At 48.3% G+C, this 19,722-nt stretch overlaps 1 protein-coding gene across 17 annotated transcripts in view; it reads left to right on the plus strand.

Moving 5' to 3' along the window:
* Window positions 1–19,722, plus strand: part of EPS15L1 (epidermal growth factor receptor pathway substrate 15 like 1) — a 95,856-nt gene that overhangs the window by 16,945 nt on the left and 59,189 nt on the right. For 12 of the 17 annotated variants that reach the window (XM_036095373.2, XM_036095375.2, XM_036095389.2 and 9 more), the window contains exons 2-8: window positions 6,508–6,549; window positions 6,727–6,816; window positions 7,274–7,321; window positions 9,042–9,137; window positions 9,799–9,861; window positions 13,229–13,354; window positions 17,339–17,398. In XM_036095373.2, the coding sequence (XP_035951266.1) occupies window positions 6,508–6,549; window positions 6,727–6,816; window positions 7,274–7,321; window positions 9,042–9,137; window positions 9,799–9,861; window positions 13,229–13,354; window positions 17,339–17,398 (525 nt within the window). The other 5 variants (XM_036095385.2, XM_078054210.1, XM_036095386.2 and 2 more) reach the window with 5 other exon arrangements.

A 19,722-nucleotide genomic window follows, 5' to 3' on the forward strand; every position in this document is an offset into this window, starting at 1 on the left:
TTGGAGAGAGCTGTCAGTTCCTGGGAGGTTAGAGATGCCCCAGTGTTTTCTGATGTTTTTGAATGCTGATGAGCTAAATCCCAGGTTCCTCCGCCACAGAATATGACTGTGCACATTGCCAAGATGATGGCTTTGCAAGCAGTGAGGGCAGCCAACGCTAAATGGAAGGCAGAAACGTAACGACTATTAAGTGAGCACTTCTTTAGGCTGCGTTTTTTTTAATTATTATTTTCAATTTTATTTATTTAAGTAATCTCTATACCCATGCGGGGCTTGAAGTCACGACCCTGAGATCAAGAGGTGCATGCTCTTCTGACTGAGCCAGCCAGGTGCCGCATGGGCTGCATTTTTCTATCAACATCTGGTTTTCCAAGTAGAAACTCAGACCAGGATGTCTTTGGGTGTTATTTGGCTAATTCTTGCAAAACTTGGCAACTTGATTGAAAAATACACCATTTGCATTTCCCTGATGATGAGTGATGTTGAGCATCTTTTCATGTGTCTGTTGGCCATGTGGGTGTCTCCTTTGGAGAAATATCTGTTCATGTCGTCTGCCCATTTTTATTTTTTTAATTTTTAAAAAATTTTTAAAAGATTTTATTTATCTATTTGAGAGAGAGAGAGAGAGAGAAGCAGACTCCCAGCTGAGCAGGGAGTCCGACATGGGGCTCGATCCCAGGACCCTGAGATCATGACCTGAGCCGTGGGCAGATGCTTAACTGACTGAGCCACCCATGGGCCCCGTCTTCTGCCCATTTTTAAATTGGATTATTTGGTTCTTTGGTGTTGAGTTGTATAAGTTCTTTATATATTTTAGATACTAACCCTTTATTGGATATGTCATTTGCAAATATCTTTTCCCATTCAGTAGATTGTCTTTTAATTTTGTTGGTTGTTTCCTTTGCCGTGCAGAAGCTTTTTATTTATTTATTGTCAAAGATCCTTTTATTCATTATTTTTATTTTAAAGATTTTATTTATTTGAGAGAGAGAGTGAGCACAAGCAGGGGTAGTGGCAGGCAGAGGGGGAGGGGGAAGCAGGCTCCCCGCAGAGCAGGGAGCCCAATGCGGGGCTCCATCCCAGGACCCTGGGATCATGACCTGAGCCGAAGGCAGACACTTAACAGACTGAACCACCCAGGTGCCCCAGAAGCCTTTTATTTTGATAAGTCCGAATAGTTTATTTTTGCTTTTGTTTCCCTTGCCTCAGGCGACCTATCTAGAAGGATGCTGCTATGACCAGTGTCAGAGAAATTACTGCCTCTTCTATTGATCTTTATGGTTTTAGGTCTCACATTTAGGTCCTTAATCCATTTTGAGTTTATTCTTGTGTATGGTGTAAGGAAGTGGTCCAGTTTCATTTCTGCATGTTGCTGTCCAGTTTTCCCAATACCTTTTGTTAAAGATATCTTTTCCCTATTGAATATTATTTCCTGCTTTGTTGAAGATTAATTGACCATATAATTGTGGGTTTATTTCTGGGCTTTCTATTCTGTTTCCATTGATCTGTCTATGCATTATATCTTTTTGTGCCAGCACCATACTGTTTTGATTGCTACAGTTTTGTAATATAACTTGAAGTCTCAAATTGTGATACCTCCAGTTTTGTTTTTCAAGATTGCTTTGGCTATTCAGGGTCTTTTGTGGTTCCATACAAATTGTAGGATTGTTCTAGTTCTGTGAAAAATGCTATTGGTATTTTGATAGGGATTGCATTAAATGTGTAGATTGCTTGGGGGTGGTATATTTTAACAATATTTGTTCTTCCAACATCACTCATCATCAGGGAAATGCAAATCAAAATCACAATCAGATATCACCTTACACCTGTCAGAATGGCTAAAGTCAAAACCACAAGAAACAACAAGTATTGGCGAGGATGTGGAAAAAGAGGAACCCTCATGCACTGTTGGTGGGAATGCAAACTGGTGCAGCCCCTCTGGAAGACAGTTATTGAGGTTCCTCAAAAAATTTAAAGTAGAACTACCCTACAATCTAGTAATTGCACTACTGAGTATTTACCCAAAGAGTACAAAAACACGAACTTGAAGGGATATATGCATTCCTATGTTCATTGCAGCATTATTTACAAAAGTCAAACTATGGAAACAGCCCAAGGTCCATTGATAGATGAGTGGATAAAGAAGAGGAGGTATATATACACAATGGAATATTACTCAGCCATAAGGAAGAATGAAGTCTTGCCGTTTGCAACGACACGGATGGAGCTAGAGGGTATTACGCTAAGTGAAGTAAGTCAGTCAGAGAAAGACAAATACCACATGATTTCACTCATATATGGAATTTAAGAAATAAAACAAATGAAAAGAGGAAAAAAAAGAGACAAACCAAAAAAACAGACTCTTGACTACAGAGAACAAACAGATGGTTACCAGAGGAGAGGTGAGTGGGGCAGGGGAAAGAGGCAATGGGGATTAAAGAATAGTTATCTTGATGAGCACTGAGTAATATATAGAAGTGTGGAATCACGATATTGTACACCTGAAACTAATATAACACTGTGTGCTGACTACAGTGAAATTAAAAAAAAAGAATATAGGACAGTAGAAAAGAAAAGATAAATACAGCTATTACGGGGTCTTGGCTTTCTGGGGGAAATGACAACTGCACTGGTTTTCAAGTCAGTTTATACAGTTGAGTTGAGTCTTGCACTCTGACCTCTTGGGTTGAATAAAACGCACCATCACGTAATCACGTGCGTGCATTTTCCCAAGGCTGCCATGCATGGGAGGCTGTGCTGTGACCCAGTGCCCGGCTCTGTCATGCCTGGGCTATTTTTGCAGCGTGCAAAGTAGGTTAGGGCCACATGACTTGGGCGCTCCTCTGGCTCTGTGGCTCATTGGCTCTGTGACCCTGGGCAAGGTACCCTCAGTCTGAGCACCTGTAAACTGGGGCTAACAATATACCTGTGCCATAGTGTTGTTGGAGCATTAAATGAGGTAGTAGATAGGAAACCATGAGTGCTCCATAAATGTGACCCCCTATTTATCAGAGCAAGGAATTAAACTTTTTTCCAAAAGTCTTAAAAACTGGTTTGCTTTAAAAAATGCCATTTTTGAAATGAGCAAGGCTGGCAATCATTGCTTTGTTTGGCATGAAAGCACACCCTTTCCCGGAAGAGTGGGAATTCTCCTGGTTCCAGGCATAAAGATTTAGGAAGGGTCCTGCCTGTGGACAAACGCAGGGGTCAGAGCTGGATGGGCTCAATCCTAAGAGGTTTTGGAGCTGCTAGAACCCCAATTCTTCAAAGGATTTCCCCTCCAAAGTGGTTCTGCTGTGTTCTTCATCTCAAGCTGCTTTTCTCCAGCGTTAAAATTGCGTGTGCTCACATGAACTGTGATGTTTTAAAGCCCTCGCAACAGAAGGGTGTGGACTTGTTCTGGGTTTGCTCCCCTTCCCTGTCGCCCCCCCTCGTAAATTGCATCTAGGCTGGAGGACAGAGCAGAGAGACCACAGAAACTTTTCATGTTATCTCTGAGTATTTTAAGATATGATGAGCAACTGAATGGTCAAATTGAACGTTATGATTGAACCTCATCAATAATTCAGTCAGTGCAAGTTGAAGATGGCCCCTTAGCAGAGTGGGTTGGCAAAGGAGATCGCCATCCTGGGCTGGCTGTGTCCTGCTTCCATTTTCAAAGACCTCGCCTAGTTCTCTGCAGCCTCTTACTCTCTGCAGCTTTCTTACACTGAGCGCCTCATCCCCTGGCCTGTTTCCTTTCTGGCTGTGCCCCAGGCTTGGCCCTGGGCTCTCTTTGGGGTCAGACAGAGGTGAAGAGCTCTGGTGTCCCCTCTCAGCGCGCTCTGTCCCAGCAGCTGTAGCACTCCCTCTGGGTGAGTGGGTTGTGACAGAGGTTCTCTGCCCAGGAGCTGACCATGTAGACCGCCTGTCACTGGGGGATTCCTGGTGTCAGTTGGCAGCAAGTGTCTTCAGCTCTGTCTCAGTGGCATATCGGGCAGCTTGCAGACGTGACTCCCCCATCCCTGGGACGAGGTGGAGTGGTGAGAGGAAGTGCCAACTAGATCTGGTGTTTTCCCCTTTCCCCCCTTCTGCTTTTGCAGTAGCTGAAGTATGAGTAATCGCATTGAAGCTTCTAACTGCGGTCATTGTCCCAGCTTAACTAAATTGATTCCCAGAGAGAGGAATAGTTGAGGCACACTCTTGTGGTTTCCCGTCACTTGTGGATATGTGGGATTGAAAGCTGGCCATAGGGGCGCCTGGGTGGCTCAGTCGTTAAGCGTCTGCCTTCAGCTCAGGTCGTGATCCCAGGGTCCTGGGATCAAGCCCCGCATCGGGCTCCCTGCTCCGCGGGGAGCCTGCTTCTCCTTCTGCCACTCCCCCTGCTTGTGTTCCCTCTCTCGCTGTGTCTCTCTCTGTCAAATAAATAAATAAAATCTTTTTAAAAAAAAGAAGGCTGGCCATAGACCATCTGGGGGGTGAGCCCTTAGCACAGACCGTTGGAGCTTTGGGTCTGGTGCTTCAAAGGCTTTTCCAGATTATTCAGGGTCTTGTTTTTCTTGATTGTGGATCTAATAGCTCAGAAGCATTTGGGAAGTTTGAAACAGTTGTTAACGCTGTATGCCCCAAATACCCCTTTTTCACTGGAATTTTAGTAGCTTGGAAACCTCTTTTCTTGCCTACCCTGAGATCTTTTTAAAAATCCCACTGGAAATGTATTTCAGACCAGAGCCTCTCTGATTGTTGGTGGGAAGGGGACCTTTGCCGTCAGGGTGGAGGCCTCTGGGCTTGTGCATTCCATTCCTGTGAGCCGGTGGCAGGCGATGTGCTGTTGACCTGGCCACTGTCACCTTGTTACCTTGACAAACAGCCAGCCTGACTTTGCTTCATCTGTCCGCCTTAGTCCTCTGAGGAGATGTGCTTTGGAAGCATGCCCGAGTTTTAAACCTGGGAGGTCACACGAGGTGTGATGGCGGGCACTGCTGTCTAAGGTCTGAAGGAGCTGAGAGTGACTGACACCCCCAGCGACCGGGTCAGGCCAGCGCACCGGGCAGGAGGAAGCAGCCTGCCCAGCAGGCGCCATAGCTGTGTCCTTAACCTCTCGATCCTTCTCCCAGGTGTAGTCCCCTCTTCTTTCTCAAGCCGTGGCTCCTTGTCACCCAGCCTTGCTTTCCTTTTCATGTTGCTCTGTGTTTAGTTTTCTCTGCTTTTTCAAGATCCCCCCCCTTTCTTTTTGTTTTGACTTTCCTCTCTCCCCTTTCAGGTCTTCGTGCTCTTTTCCTTCTATTTTCATTCTGTCTTGGTGGTGTTCTCTGTACTTTCGCTTCTTTATATGCTCGCAGGTGTTGGCATCCCCCCAGAGAAGCTGACCGTAATCTCGGCATTATTTTTAACCTGAAGTGAGTCTCTTTATGCCACAGCGGTATGCAAGTGTTGGGCTGGTTCAAATCTGGTGATTGTAACTGGAAGGAACCCACCTCTGCCAGTTTGATTCATTATGAAAAATCACAAGACAGCATTCAAAGACTTTTAAAACACAGTACTCCCACCTCTCATTCAGGCCTCGCTTTCCCCGTCCTTCTTGTCTTTAGTGGTCCTGTTCTTCTATATGATTAAGCATAATTGTGTATTCTTCACTTTGCTCCCTAAGTCAATGGCAGGCTTGTGGACTGCTGTTTCCCTTCATGCGGCAAAACACCAACGTGTGTAAGCCTTTAGAGCTGACATTGTAGTGGCTGCTTAATTCCTTCCCCAGCTGACACCTCCCCTGGGGGACGGCTCGCTGAGGTCGGGCAGAGAGGCTGTGGACACAGTGCAAAGTGTGAGGGCTCGGCCGCCAACCAGGCCGGATCCAGACATGGCTTCAGTGAGCCACATGACCCGAGAGCGGGTGCTTACCTTCTCTGAACAGTGATGTCTTGGGGATCTGATGGCTGGAATGTGGAGTGTCTTCTCTGCTGAGCCGAGGACTTTGAACTTCCTGCCTGCCACAGTAGGAGTGGTCACTGGCCAGCCCTCTCCCAGCGGGGGCCAGTCAGTGTGCATCCCTTGGTGGCTGGTGGCGGACAGGATGGGTGGGGACGAGATCTGGGGCAGAGAAACCAGTCTGAAGCTTGCGTGTCTGGTGATTCGTGATGACATGCAGAAACTCCTGTTCGGGTGCTGGAACCAGAGAACAGTCTCAGAGGAGAGGGTGTCTTTTCCCTCTGAGCTCCTGGACGCATTGAAATCCCGTCATTTGGTGAATGGAAGTCACCTCGGCTGCTGCTGCTTCCTGAATACCAAGTTGTTTGTGTAGGAATTAGGACTTTGAAAGAGCATTAGCGTTTCTCCTTCCCAGACTGAGTAAGTATGTGAGATCTGTGTCTAAAAACAAGCTGCAGTCTGTGTAGAGAGGACGTTTAAAGTGCACACATTTTGATTTTCACTGTTGTACATTTTGGTAATGGCTCTTTGAGGGGATGGCATTTTTTTCTTTTAGGGCGGGGTGTGTCCACTTTTGACCAGTGTCTGTGGTTTTGTTTACAGATACCCACTGGAAATCCATTATATGAATCTTATTATAAGCAGGTAAGTTTCACTGGTGTCTTTTTGGATTGAATTAGAGAGGGCGTGTCTCGGCAGGCACAAACCTGAGTAGGAGCCCAGTTGGGTCCCTTTCTGTCCTCCAAGTTATCAGGCAATAGCCAGTGGGCTGTGTGCTGCTTTATCTGAGGCCTTATCTCAAGAGTTGTTCCCCCATTCTAGGTAGACCCGGCATACACAGGGCGAGTTGGGGCGAGTGAAGCTGCGCTTTTTCTAAAGAAGTCCGGGCTCTCAGACATTATCCTTGGGAAGGTATGTGAAGACGGATAGTGACCTCTCTTCTGAGGCCGCCCTCAAGGCTGCCCCGGCAGGCGAAGGCCAGACCCCTCTTCCAGGGGATGTGCCTCCTGGGGAGTGGGCTGGCCACTGTGAGCCTCTCAGGCTGTAACTGGTGGATATCCCACTTACTGCTTGGGCAGCAGACAAGAGGCCTGAGTGCTTTGGGGATCTTGACAGCTTATGGGTTTATTTTGGCTTTGGAGCCGAGTAGACCTGGGTATTCTCTAGGCTCTGCCACTGACCAGCTGTGTGCCCATGGGGGTGGGGGCAGGTCGTTCACCTGTTGCAAATTTGCCTCCTCACCCACAGCTCAGGAATGGCCACTACAGCTGACACGTAAGGCCCACACGCAGTGGCAGTTGTTCCTGTTCTGTGAATAAATGGGCAGTGATTGGCAGGTGCACTCATGAGCATTTTTGTGTTTCCACAGATATGGGACTTGGCCGACCCAGAAGGTAAAGGGTTCTTGGACAAACAGGTATATATATATACAAATACACACAGAGCAAGTGGAGGGGCTTGGGCCAGAGCCCCGCAGGCTGGGTCACGTCTGCACTTCCTTCCTTGTTATTGCCGCGGACAAGTATTACTAGACATGAGTGTGGCCATCAGGCTATTAACACGGCAAGGTTTCATTTACTTGTGTGCTTACAGGTGATGAAAATGTTTTCAAATCGATCTATTTTGAAATAATTTAAGACCCCTGGAAGTTGCAAAAACAGTCCAGAGAGTTCCGGTGTATCCTTCCTCAGCTCCCCACAGTGAGAGCTGCTCATGTCATCATAGCGTGACGCTCAGAGGCCGGCTCGGTGCTAAACTGGAGGCCTTGCTCAGAGCTGGCTGATTTTACATGGACTTTTGGGGGGGGGTTTGGTGTGTATAGTTCTCTGTAATTTTATTGCACAGATTCATGTAATGACCGCCATAGTCATTATGACACAGAACTGCCTGGCCCCCAAAAGAATCTCTCTCGTGTTGCCCCGTGGCAGTCACACCCTAACCTTGGTTAGATTCCTTCTGGTTCCATCTCCAGCATGATTTTGTCATTTTTGAGAATGTTCTGTAAATGGAAATTTATAGTACTTACACATGATTTTAAATGGTCATATTTTAATTTAGTTCAGTTTTTCCCCAAACTATATCCCAAGGGATGCCATTCCTGGTGTCCTACTGTCCATGATCTGATCCGCTGGGAAAGCACCATCAGCTCTTCCTCCCTTCCTTGAGATTCACACGGTACGTCTGCATGTTGAAAGAGTCTGAGGACCTTGTGGACGAGAAACCCGTTAACTTTGTCTAATGCAGTTCCCAGAAACTTCTTACATCCCCTTTTCTATACACTCCACTCAGGCATTCTGTGGACATCAGTCTGAGAAAGTCCGATCTAGCGCGTGTCTCTTTGAAGACGTTTTTAAAACTCTGATTGTGTTTATAGCTTTAAAACAGTTCATGTTCTCAGGCTATTTGATCAATTAAAAAAAAGTAGGTGATGCTCTGTGAGTCCACTAAGCCTGTGGCATGGCCGGCTCTGGGTTAGGAGGAGGGCGGGGAAGAGCAAAGGCCCCTGATGGCCTAGTTCAGGTCCTTTGTCCCTGCATGGGAGGTAAGGTTCACATTGGGCCGGGGGGGCGAGTGGGAGAGGCTATCTTCAGCAAGGCCAAGGGATCACAGTGAGTCATGACAGTCAGTTCCCAAACAACTATTTCAAACCATTTTTAAAAAGTCAACACATATTTGAATCATCATTTATTTATAATCTTAAACTCTAGTCTGCTGCTTATCTAATCTAGCATTTTCCTAAATGTCGGGAGCTGGTTATTGCTTAAAATACATTTATTTAAGGGGCGCCTGGCTGGCTCAGTCGATAGACATGTGACTCTTGATCTCAGGGTCGCGAGTTCAAGCCCCATGTTGGGCATAAAGCTTCCTTAAAAAATAATAAAGGTATTAAAAAATACACTCATTTGAAATTTTGGATTGTCCAGAGGGCAATGGACTGAGTCCATTTGGCATATTCACAGTGCTCCCAGGGGGACCTTTTGCACATTAAGTCATTGCATATGACTTTTGCACATTGAGTCTTCATTGTTGCAGTGAAGTGAAATTCCTCTCTCCCAAAGCCCGAGGCTGCAGACAGCTCTCCCCCTGTCATCGCCAGCCGGCTAGTGTTTACCCCTCCCCCCTTTTTGGATTTGCAGGGTTTCTATGTTGCACTGAGACTGGTGGCCTGTGCACAGAGCGGCCACGAAGTTACCTTGAGCAATCTGAATTTGAACATGCCGCCGCCTAAATTCGTAAGTGTCAGAATCCTTCGGTTCTTCGTGCTCTTCTGATACCATCTGTCGATCTGTGTTTTTCTCTCTTCTTTTATCGAGATGGAATTCATATAACCTAAAACTCACCATTTTAAAGTGAACTACTTAGTGACATTTATTACATTCACAGTGTTGTACAACTGGCCCCTCCCTCTAGTTCCAGGATGTTTTCATCACCCCAAAAGGAAACCCTTTACCCAGTTTAGTAACCCCTCATGGGATCCCCCTCCCCCAGCCCCTGGCAGCCGTTCATCTCTCTGTCTGTATGGATTTGCCTGTTGTGGGCATTTTATGGAATCATAGATCTGGCTGCTTTCACTCATTGTAATGTTTCCAGGGATCATCCGCTCCGTAACGGGTGTCAGTGCTTGGTTCCTTTTCATTGCCAAGTCAGACCGCATTCTATGGTCGGTCCATTCCTCTGGTGGTGGACGTGACAATTCGTGTTTCGGGATTTGTTTGCACACCTATTTTCAGTTCTCGGAGTGGAATTGCTGGGGCATATGGTAATTCTTGTGTTTAACTTTTTGAGGCTTTCCCCATTTTGAAAGCACTTTGACATGTGTGTCCTTAGCACAAACACGTCCTCTGTAGTTGAATTCCGTGCCAGCCACAGCCGAGTGTTTCTTTTCCTTTCCAGCACGATACCAGCAGCCCTCTGATGGTCACGCCGCCATCCGCAGAGGCCCATTGGGCTGTGAGGGTGAGTGACCCCTGGCGGCGCCCCTCAGCCGTCCTCCACGTGCAGTTGTTTTAGCCACTTACAGTGTTCAGACACTGCATGGGATGATTGTACCTGGTCTGTTTCAGAGTGAGTTTGCCACAGAATTTAACCAAGACACTCTTTCAGATTAAAATCTTTAAATGGCCGTGACCTTTTTGGACATTGCCCTGCTAAGGCAGTTAGCTGAGTTTCAGGCGATGGATTATTAAAATTTTACAGTTATATTTTGCATTTCTGGGTCATGTTGTGTGGTTTTTGCTGCCTGGGTTGGTTAATCAGGATAGAAAGGCCAGTTGTGAGAACTTGCAAGCTTGAAAACCTCTAAGGTATCTTCGTAGCTCTCGCTTTTATTTCTAGCCAGTTCATGCGTTATTATTCATTCCTTTCTGTTGCTGTCATTGCTTTTGGAAAAGCTTCTCTCAGTACCTGAGGGGACAGCCTCCATGTCCGAAGTCTTTCTAGAAGCAGCAAAGAAAGACACAGGCGATACTCTCTAATAGGATAACCTCTAATAACCTCTAATAGGTACAGAATTAGTCCTAAAGAAAATGCACGTGGGACATGGAGATGGTCCCCAGATACTGAGACCTCTTCACTCCTCAGTTGTAAGGGGATTGTCATATTTCCTCACTTCTAGTTGGCTTAAGTACTGACATTAATAACAGTCTTGCTATAAAATAAAGACCCCCCCCGACCCCTCCGCCCGACCTCATACATTTGTCCTGTTTTTCTGTTGCGTCCTTGGAAGGGTTTGGAGAAGGGGAGGTTTGGCCAGGGATAGGGCAGGAGACAGCCTCATGTGGCCAAGGAATTGTGGAGTCACCTCTGGGAGCAATTGAGCACTTTGCCGGCAGCAGTCACAGTACTAAAGGAGTTCCTTCTTTGTAGTCCAGTTGCACGGCACCTACTTCGAAAAGAGCTGCTTTGTTGTGGAAAACGATGCCAGAGAGCTCTTAGTCCTTGAACTGTTCCAGTCCCTTTCTGGCAGGGCTGCATTGAGGCCTCCTGAGAAGGGCTGGTGCCAGAGGAGGCTCCGAGGCCTCACGTAGGAGGCTGGGCAGGAATGGTGCTGTGATGCGGGTAGACTGTTTTCAAGAGAGATTCAGCCGTTTCAGTCCGAGAAACAGTGACAAAGCTGAAGTGCCAAGTGTTCTTTTCCATTGGGAGAGTTGCTGGTCTTTGAGCTGGTGGGTGAATTCGAGACACTCGAGGGGGACACAGGGTGATCACCTTCTTGGGGCCTCGTGGGTGCAGTGTCTGTGTGTGCTCTCCTTTCTGTGTTTTATTTTCTTTTTAATTGTGGTGAAATATAGGTGACAAGAACTTCACCATCTTGACCATTTTTTTTTTAAAGATTTATTTTAGAGAGAGAGAATGCACGCATGTATGCATACACACATGCATGCACGTGGACGGGAAGGGCAGGGAGAGGGAGAGAGAGAATCTCACGCAGACAGTTTAGAGAGAGAACGCACGTATGCACACACACACACATGCATGCACGTGGACGGGAAGGGCAGGGAGAGGGAGAGAGAGAATCTCATGCAGTTTAGAGAGAGAACGCACGTATGCACACACACACACACATGCATGCACGTGGACGGGAAGGGCAGGGAGAGGGAGAGAGAGAATCTCATGCAGTTTAGAGAGAGAACGCACGTATGCGCACACACACATGCATGCACGTGGACGGGAAGGGCAGGGAGAGGGAGAGAGAGAATCTCATGCAGACAGTTTAGAGAGAGAACGCACGTATGTGCACACACACACGCATGCACGTGGACGGGAAGGGCAGGGAGAGGGAGAGAGAGAATCTCATGCAGACAGTTTAGAGAGAGAACGCACGTATGTGCACACACACATGCATGCACGTGGACGGGAAGGGCAGGGAGAGGGAGAGAGAATCTCATGCAGACAGTTTAGAGAGAGAACGCACGTATGTGCACACACATGCATGCACGTGGACGGGAAGGGCAGGGAGAGGGAGAGAGAATCTCATGCAGACAGTTTAGAGAGAGAGAACGCACGTATACGCACACACACACGCATGCACGTGGACGGGAAGGGCAGGGAGAAGGAGAGAGAGAGAGAGAATCTCAAGCAGACACCGTGCTGAGCAGGTAGCCCAATGCGGGGCTCGATCCCACAACCCTGAGATCATGACTGGTCCGAAACCAAGAGTCAGACGCTCAACATTACTGAGCCACCTGGCACCCCCACCATCTTGACCATTTTTAAGCACATAGTTAGTAGCGTTAGGTACATTCACACTGTTGTGCAGCCATCTTCACCATCCATCTCTAGAACTTTCTCATCGCTCCAAACTGAAACTCTGTCCCCATTAAACACTAACTCCCCCCTGCCCCGCCCCAGCCCCTGGCGCCCACCAGTCTGCTTCTTGTCTCTGAGAGTGTGACTCCTCTAGGGACCTCATAGAAGTGGAATCACAGTACCTGTCCTGTGGTGTCTGGCTTATTTCATTCAGCATAATGTCCTCAGGGTTCATCCCTGTTGTAGTCTGGGTCAGAATCTCTTGTTTTTTGAGGCTGAAGAATATTCCATTGCGTGGATGCACCACATTTTGGTTATCCATTCTGTCAACAGATGCTTGTGAGGGTTTCTTAGTGCTTCCGTGGCTCCAGCTTGTGGGCAGAGCGGGTAGTGAGGGGTCTGCCCCCCCGGGTCCAGTCACTGTGGGTTTTATTTCCAGAGGAGGGCAGACTGCCCCTGCCCAGACCCGCCTCACCGACGGCCCCTTGGACACACCGCCCGCATTTCGTATTTCACAGTAGACATAGCTGCTACTTTGCATTGTAAGTCCCGTCCAGACCTCTCTGTTCACGAGGAGCTTTTATAATTAATTTTTTTACTCTGAGAGGATTTCCTGTTCTTAAAGTTGATTTTGATAATTGGTTGCTTAAGTCTTTGGTTTATTTTTGTATTTGGTTCTTGACCTCTTTTAGTTCTGTAGGTTGACATCCAGATTTAGTTGTTTGTCTTAAAGAATGAAAACCCATTCACACTTGCATCTTTCTTGTCCTAGTGAGCTCCTAGGAGGGAGGTAGGGGCGATCTTTGTCTCCCAGACAGCCCCTGTGGTGGAGAGCGAGGCCCATGGCCAGGTCCTTTCTCCTTGTTGACCTTGGCCACCAAATTCGTAGTTGCCAGGGAGCTGTTTCCTTCAGGGCAGATGTTCACTCTGGAACTGCTATAAGACATCCTGTGCTTTTAGGCAAGGCCAGTGGCAGGTCCTTGCCTGTTTTCATTCAGCTTTGGGTCAGAGCTCATTTTAGACTCTCCCACAGGTACCCTTTTTTTACTCACTCAGGCTATTCCTTTCCAACTAGGTGGAAGAAAAGGCAAAATTTGACGGAATTTTTGAAAGCCTCTTACCCATCAATGGTTTGCTCTCTGGAGACAAAGTCAAGCCAGTCCTCATGAACTCAAAGCTGCCTCTTGATGTCCTGGGCCGGGTAAGTGGTTCTGTCACATCCTGAACTGCTGCTGACTTCCGTCTGCCCCAAGCTTGCTCCCCACGCACACATATGAGGCTTTACACACGGCCATGCACCATCAGGGGCTTTGTAAGAGCCAACGTATGTGGAGAACTTGCTACAGTCAAGTTGGCTTAGGGCCTCATGGATGTGGCTCACAGATGCTCCCCAGCCTGTGGGAAGATGCTGGTGTGGGCCCATTGCACGCCTGGGGAGGCGGCCTCAGAAGTGAGCTTGCTGCCCAGGGCCCAAAGATGGGCAGAGGTGAGATATGAACCCAGACCTGGGATGTCCCCTACTCCGTGTGCTTCTGGGGCGAAATATGGGACTGTATGTCTAGAACTCTTTTCTTCTTTTCTTTTCTTTTTTTTTTAAGATTTATTTATTTTAGAGAGAGAGCGTGAGTGGGGGGGGGCAGAGAGAGTGGGGAGAGAGAATCTCAAGCAGACTCTGCACCAAGCGTGGAGCCCAACACGGGGCTCAATCAGACCTGAGCCGATACCAAGAGTCAGATGCTCAACTGACTGTACCACCCAGGTGCCCTCTTTTCTATTTTTAATTACTTTTCTTCTGCCTATGAGCTTAAGGTAAAGGTACTTTAAATTCTGCTGCAAGTTTAGAAAAAATTTTATGCATTCTCTTTAAAAAAAGGCCCTTAGTTTTGTTCCTATTAAATACAAGTTTTTTAGATGCAGCTTTTTATTCCAGACTGTCTTCCCTCCAATGAGGTTTGCATCATGGCCCTGTGTGTTTGCTCTGTGCCCAAAGCCCAGTTCCACAAGGCTGTCCGTACTGAGTTCCCTGCTACGCACTGAGAAGGGATGGATGTTGTCATCTGTCTGGACTGGATCACAGCGAGGTGGCAGGCACAGGCCCAGAGCAGGGGACTTAGCATAGTCCCTGCTGTTCCAGGTGACACCTGTGGGTCTAGCTCATGACATTTGGTAGAACCTTTGGGAAAGGTACAAATTCCTGTCCTTTGGATTCACCTAATAATGTTTCTGTTTGATTATGACTTTTGTGGACACTGGCCCATTTGATAGGACCCAGGTAGAGCCTATCTTAATACAATATTTTGAAAGAAGGCCACTAAGAAAGGGGAATCTCTCAAATCCCTTTGTTCCCTTTTGGCTGTGGCCTGGTGTAGGCGGAGCTCTGTGATGGGGACCAAGCATCTTTACAAGGCATGAGTTTTAATTGCAGCAGGATGGGGCTACCCCGTCCTGCACATTACGTGCATTTGTCAGTCCTTGCAGAATACCTGACAACTGGATGTAATCCTGTTGTAGAGCCAGATCACAAACAAGACAGAGAGACTGACAGAGGTGGAGTGTGCTTCATGAGAAAGGGAGCTGTGGCTGGGAAGGGTGCATTGTGCAGATCTTCTGCCGGGCTCCAGGTCTTGTAGCACACGGAACACTTCTCATCTGCTTTTCTGCACGTGCCAGGCTTATGTGCACCCATTCAAGCATGTGCACATGCATCCACATCCATGCACCCATCCACCTGTGTGTGCGTGCATCCATATCCATGCACTTATCCATACCTCCACACACATGCATCCATATCCATGTGTCTGTCCACCTGTGCATGCATGCATCTGTATCCGTGCACCCATCCTCCTGTGCTTGTGTGCATCCGAATCCATGCACCCATCCGTATCTTCGCACACGTGCGTTCATAGGCATGCACCCATCCATCTGTGCACCCATCCATCCATGCATGTGTGCTTCCATATCCATGCACCCATCCATCTGTGCACCTGTCCATCCACGCATGTGTGCTTCCATATCCATGCACCCATCCATCTGTGCACCCGTCCATCACGCGTGTGTGCTCCCATATCCATGCACCCATCCATCTGTGCACCCGTCCATCCATGCGTGTGTGCTTCCATATCCATGCACCCATCCATCTGTGCACCCGTCCATCCACGCGTGTGTGCTTCCATATCCATGCACCCATCCATCTGTGCACCCGTCTGTCCGTGATGCACCAGTGCACTCGTGCATCCGTGCCTCTCTGCTTCTGTTCATTCATCCGTGCTTCCATGCACCAACCATCCATTCAGTCATTCAGGAAGTTTGGAGTCTGCTTGGGGCCAGGCCTTTTGCTGAGCACCGGGAAGATGGGGATGAAATTAGATATAGTCCGGGAGAGCAAATAAATAAATAACAGTTAAGATCATGATATTTATTTATCGAGGGCTTCCTACATGCCAAGCCCCGTTATAGCACTTTGCGTGAATGAAGTCCTTCAGGACTTGAAACCACCTTGTTATGGATGGCGTCCCTTCCATTTTCTAGATGAGGAAAAGGGGGACTTCAGAGTGGCCAATAAGCCTCTCAGGGTCTCACGGAGAGGAGAATGAAGCCCTAGGTGGTCCCCAGAGCCCTCACTCTTCCTGGTGACCCCCTGCTGCCCATTGCCTCCCTGATATTGTGGTTTTGCCCGGTGAGGACAGTGGCAGAGGGGAGGTGCCTGACCCGCCAGAGCAGAGGGGTACAGGGCAGGCAGGGAAGGCTTCCTAGAGTAGGCACTTCTGGACTGTGTCCTCAAGAGAGAAGAAATGGGTGGCTGACGATGGGATGGGAAGGCCAGGCGCATGACAGCATGAGGAGAGGCGTGCTGGGGAGGGCTGGTATTCTTACCAGGCACTTCCTCCCCCAGGGATGTTGAGCAGTGTCTGGAGACAGTTCTGGTTGTCCTGCCTGGGTCGGGTGTTGTTGGCATCGGGTGGGTGGAGGCCGGGGGCGCTGCTCAACATCACTTGGGCCCAGGTCAGCCCCACCACAGAGAGTGATGCAGTCCCAAATGTCAGTGGTGCTGAGGTAGAGAGGCCCTGGGCAGGGAGAGGCGTGGAGCCAGGAAGTCTTGTTCTAGTCCTAGTTCCCCGAGCAAGTGCCATGTCTTTGAAAAAGTTACTCTTTGTGAACCTCTGCTTCCTAAATTGAACCTGGTGGCATAAAGCACTCAGCCTGATACAGAATGCCTCCGAAAGGTCATCTCTCTGCTTGAAGGGACTGTGAACACTTTGGGCTCCCTAGAGAGCAAGGTGGAGTCCCTGGAAGCTGGGCTGTGGTGCAGGGACCTGCGTAGGGCATAGGGGGCTTCATGTGCCAGTCTAGGGGACAGTCTCAGAGTGTATTCTAGAATAGTCCCCATGGTAACCCTGGGGAAAGGATTAGAGGCAAAGAGGCCAGCTGGAGGCTCTGGCCTCTGTGGAGTATTGGAGAGGCCCAAGTCAAGGACAGCAGCAGGGCTGGGGAGGAGGACCTGCCCATGAGAAATATCCCTGGGCTGATGTCACTCATGATTGACTGAGAGGGGACCAGCACATGAAGCACCATGTTTGGACGCCAAGGTATGTGCTTAGCTCTGGGCACTGGCGCCGTGCGCAGTGTTGTCCGAGTCGGGCAGGCCTGCTGGTTCGGGGTGGGACTGACTTGGGTCAGGAAGCTAGTGCTTTGATTGTACTTTAGAAAATCTGGCACCTGGCCTTTGACCCAGAATAGGAACCTATACCTGTCTGCCTCATCTTCAGGGTGCCAAGTGGGCCAAGCACACTTGGTGGCACCTGCCTCACCATCCACCAGTGGTGAAGGCACGCCCACAGCCCTGCACAGCGTGAATGGTGGTGGGGGGCTTGTGTTCGGAGCAACAGCTGTGCCAAAACCAAAGCATCTTTTCTAAGAATGCCTGGTAAGACGATAAAGAGAAAACCAAGGTAGACGCGTTTATAATTATGATCATTTGTTAGAGGAAATGAACATAATATAACAAAAAGGATCTTGGAATTGACGATACTTCATCAGCTAGTGGTTTTTCAGAGCACCCACCGACTGGTTCTCAAATGCATTTTGATTGCCTTGTCTTAACCCTGCTATGCACCCAGCACTCAGAATCTGAGTTCTGGCAGGCGTGCTTCCTTCCCCAGTAAGCCTTGCTCTCTTTCCCTTGCAGGTCTGGGACCTCAGTGACATTGACAAGGATGGGCACCTGGACAGAGATGAGTTTGCTGTGGTAGGCCCCTGCTGTGACTCTCTTTTTCCACTCTGCTGAGGAAGGAAATGTTTCCTGAGTCGTGTTTTTTTTTTTCTCTGATTTTTAAAAAGTGTTTATTTTGATGTACTTTGGATTTAAAGAAAAGTGACAGTAATACAGAGAATTCTTCTGAATGCCCTTGAGTCACATTCCCCAGTGATATTATTTTACCACATTGCTTTATCCTCCTCCTCTCTCCCTCTCACGCCGTATGCATGTAAGTATACACACACCTAAAATTTTCCTTTGAGCCATTTTGGAGTCGGTTGCGGACACCATACCTTTTTGTCCCAGAATACTTCAGTGTGTATTTCCTAAAACCAGGGAATTCTCTTACATACCCAGTGTCCAATTCAAAATCAGGAAATTAACATTGACAGTGTGTAATTTATCATACTATTTTGTGTCTTATTGTATAGCTTCTGTGTTAATATGTCGTTATGTATTACCTAAGGATATTATTCAGACCTTGCCAGTTGTCCCCAAACATCCTTTGCAGCAAAGAAGTTCCAGCCTCCTGTGTTAGATTCTGCAGCACCGTCTCTTTCGTGTCCTCTAATCTGGAGCAAGAGCTCCGTTTGTCTCTGTGTCTCATGGGTATTTTGAAGAGCGCAGGCCAGCAGTTGTAGAGGGTCCCTCAGCTTGGGGATATCGGCTGTTTCCTCATGATGATCCAGGTCGTGCACTTGCGTGGGGCAGGACCCCACCGAGCTGATGCTTGTTTTTCTTGGGCTCCGTGCCGTTGACAGGACCTGTGGTATCTTACCCCACATTGTTGACACAGTGTCAACCTTGATTGCAGTTGGTAGAGGCTGTGGGTTTCTCTGCAGAGTTACTGTCTTCCTGTGTGCTCAGTCTCTTGTGGGAGACACACAGAGGTTGGACCACCCCATTACTCTTCCACCTCTCACCCGCTAGTTCTCGTGCCCTCCCAGGAGTCTCACCTGATTGAGTAACGATTATGGTGGTTGCCAGACGAGTCTCTAATTCTGGCACTTCTTGCACATTTTCTAGTTAGCCTTCTACTATAGGAGTTTGTATCACAGTGGACTCAGGGCTGCATCCTTTGTTCCACGGTTTATAATCTTTTAGTGGCGTGATTTATTTTGCCCATTTGGAGCTCCTCCCTGCGGGCTCCTTTGTCCTTTGGTCACATCACATCATTGTCTGAGCACTTGCTTCCTTTTGGCTTGGGGGGCTGCTCCTGGCTCCTCCTGTGTATTTCCTGCCCCGGCCCTGGTTCTCCAGGGAGCCCCGGTTCCATGTAGTGGCGAATGGTGTTAGAAACCAGGATGTGGGCTCTGGGGTGCTCAGTGCCCCTGGGGTGCCACTGCTTTCAGGACCTCTTAGTAGACAGAGCTGGAAGTAGGTGTGTATAGACGGGCCCAGCAGGTGCCCCAAGGCACCACCATCTGCTTTCAGGTCTGCTTATGTCTGAGCCCTGGCCCTCCCGCCCTCTAATACTTTTAATGGCCCTGGTGTTCCTGTGTGTTGATCAGGGCTCTCCCGTCCTATAGGCTGCTTTCCCATGCAGCTGCGCCCTCCACACCCCTGTAGCTCCCCATCTTCCTCTTCAGCTGCCCAGTGGCCAGGTTCATGTCCTCGCAAGCCAGCCCTCCTCACCCTGGGCCTGTGTCATTCTGTCTCTCCTCTCATTCCTCCCTTCCCTCCACCTCACATCTTTGACCTTTCCCATTCATGGGATTTATTCACTCACCTTGTTCCCTTAAATCTCAAACAAAGTAGAACAAAGTAGCTTCTTGTAGTTAAGGGCAGTGTTTTTTTTTTTTTTAAGATTTATTTATTTATTAGAGCACAAGCAAGTGAGCACGAGCAGGGCTGGGAGCAGAGGGGGAGGGAGAGAGAATTTCAAGCCGACTCCGCGCTGAGCTTGGAGTCTAACACAGGGCACCATCTCATGACCCCAAGAGCACAACCTGAGCCAAAATCAGGTGCTTAACCGACTGAGCCATCCCAGGCACCCCATTATTATTTTTTTATTGTGGTAAAATATAGAGAACATAAAATTTACCGTCATAGTCATTTTCAAGTGTGTGGTTCAGTGGCATTAATATTTTCACGTGGCTGTGCAGCTGCCACCACCTCCCATCTCCAGGACCCTTCATCCTGCAAAACTGAAACTCTGTCCCCATTGAACACTAGCTTCGCTGTCCCCCGGGCCCTCATTATTTAGTTTTTATATTTTCTCTGACCGCACTGGACTTGAAGTATTTGGATCGTTGAACTGCTCTTGGGGTGATTTCCCAGGCATGGGATGGCTGGCCCACAGTGAACCCGGGCAC

This window comes from Halichoerus grypus, chromosome 1, assembly GCF_964656455.1.
Source record: "Halichoerus grypus chromosome 1, mHalGry1.hap1.1, whole genome shotgun sequence".
In the NCBI taxonomy this organism is placed as follows: Eukaryota; Metazoa; Chordata; class Mammalia; order Carnivora; family Phocidae; genus Halichoerus; species Halichoerus grypus.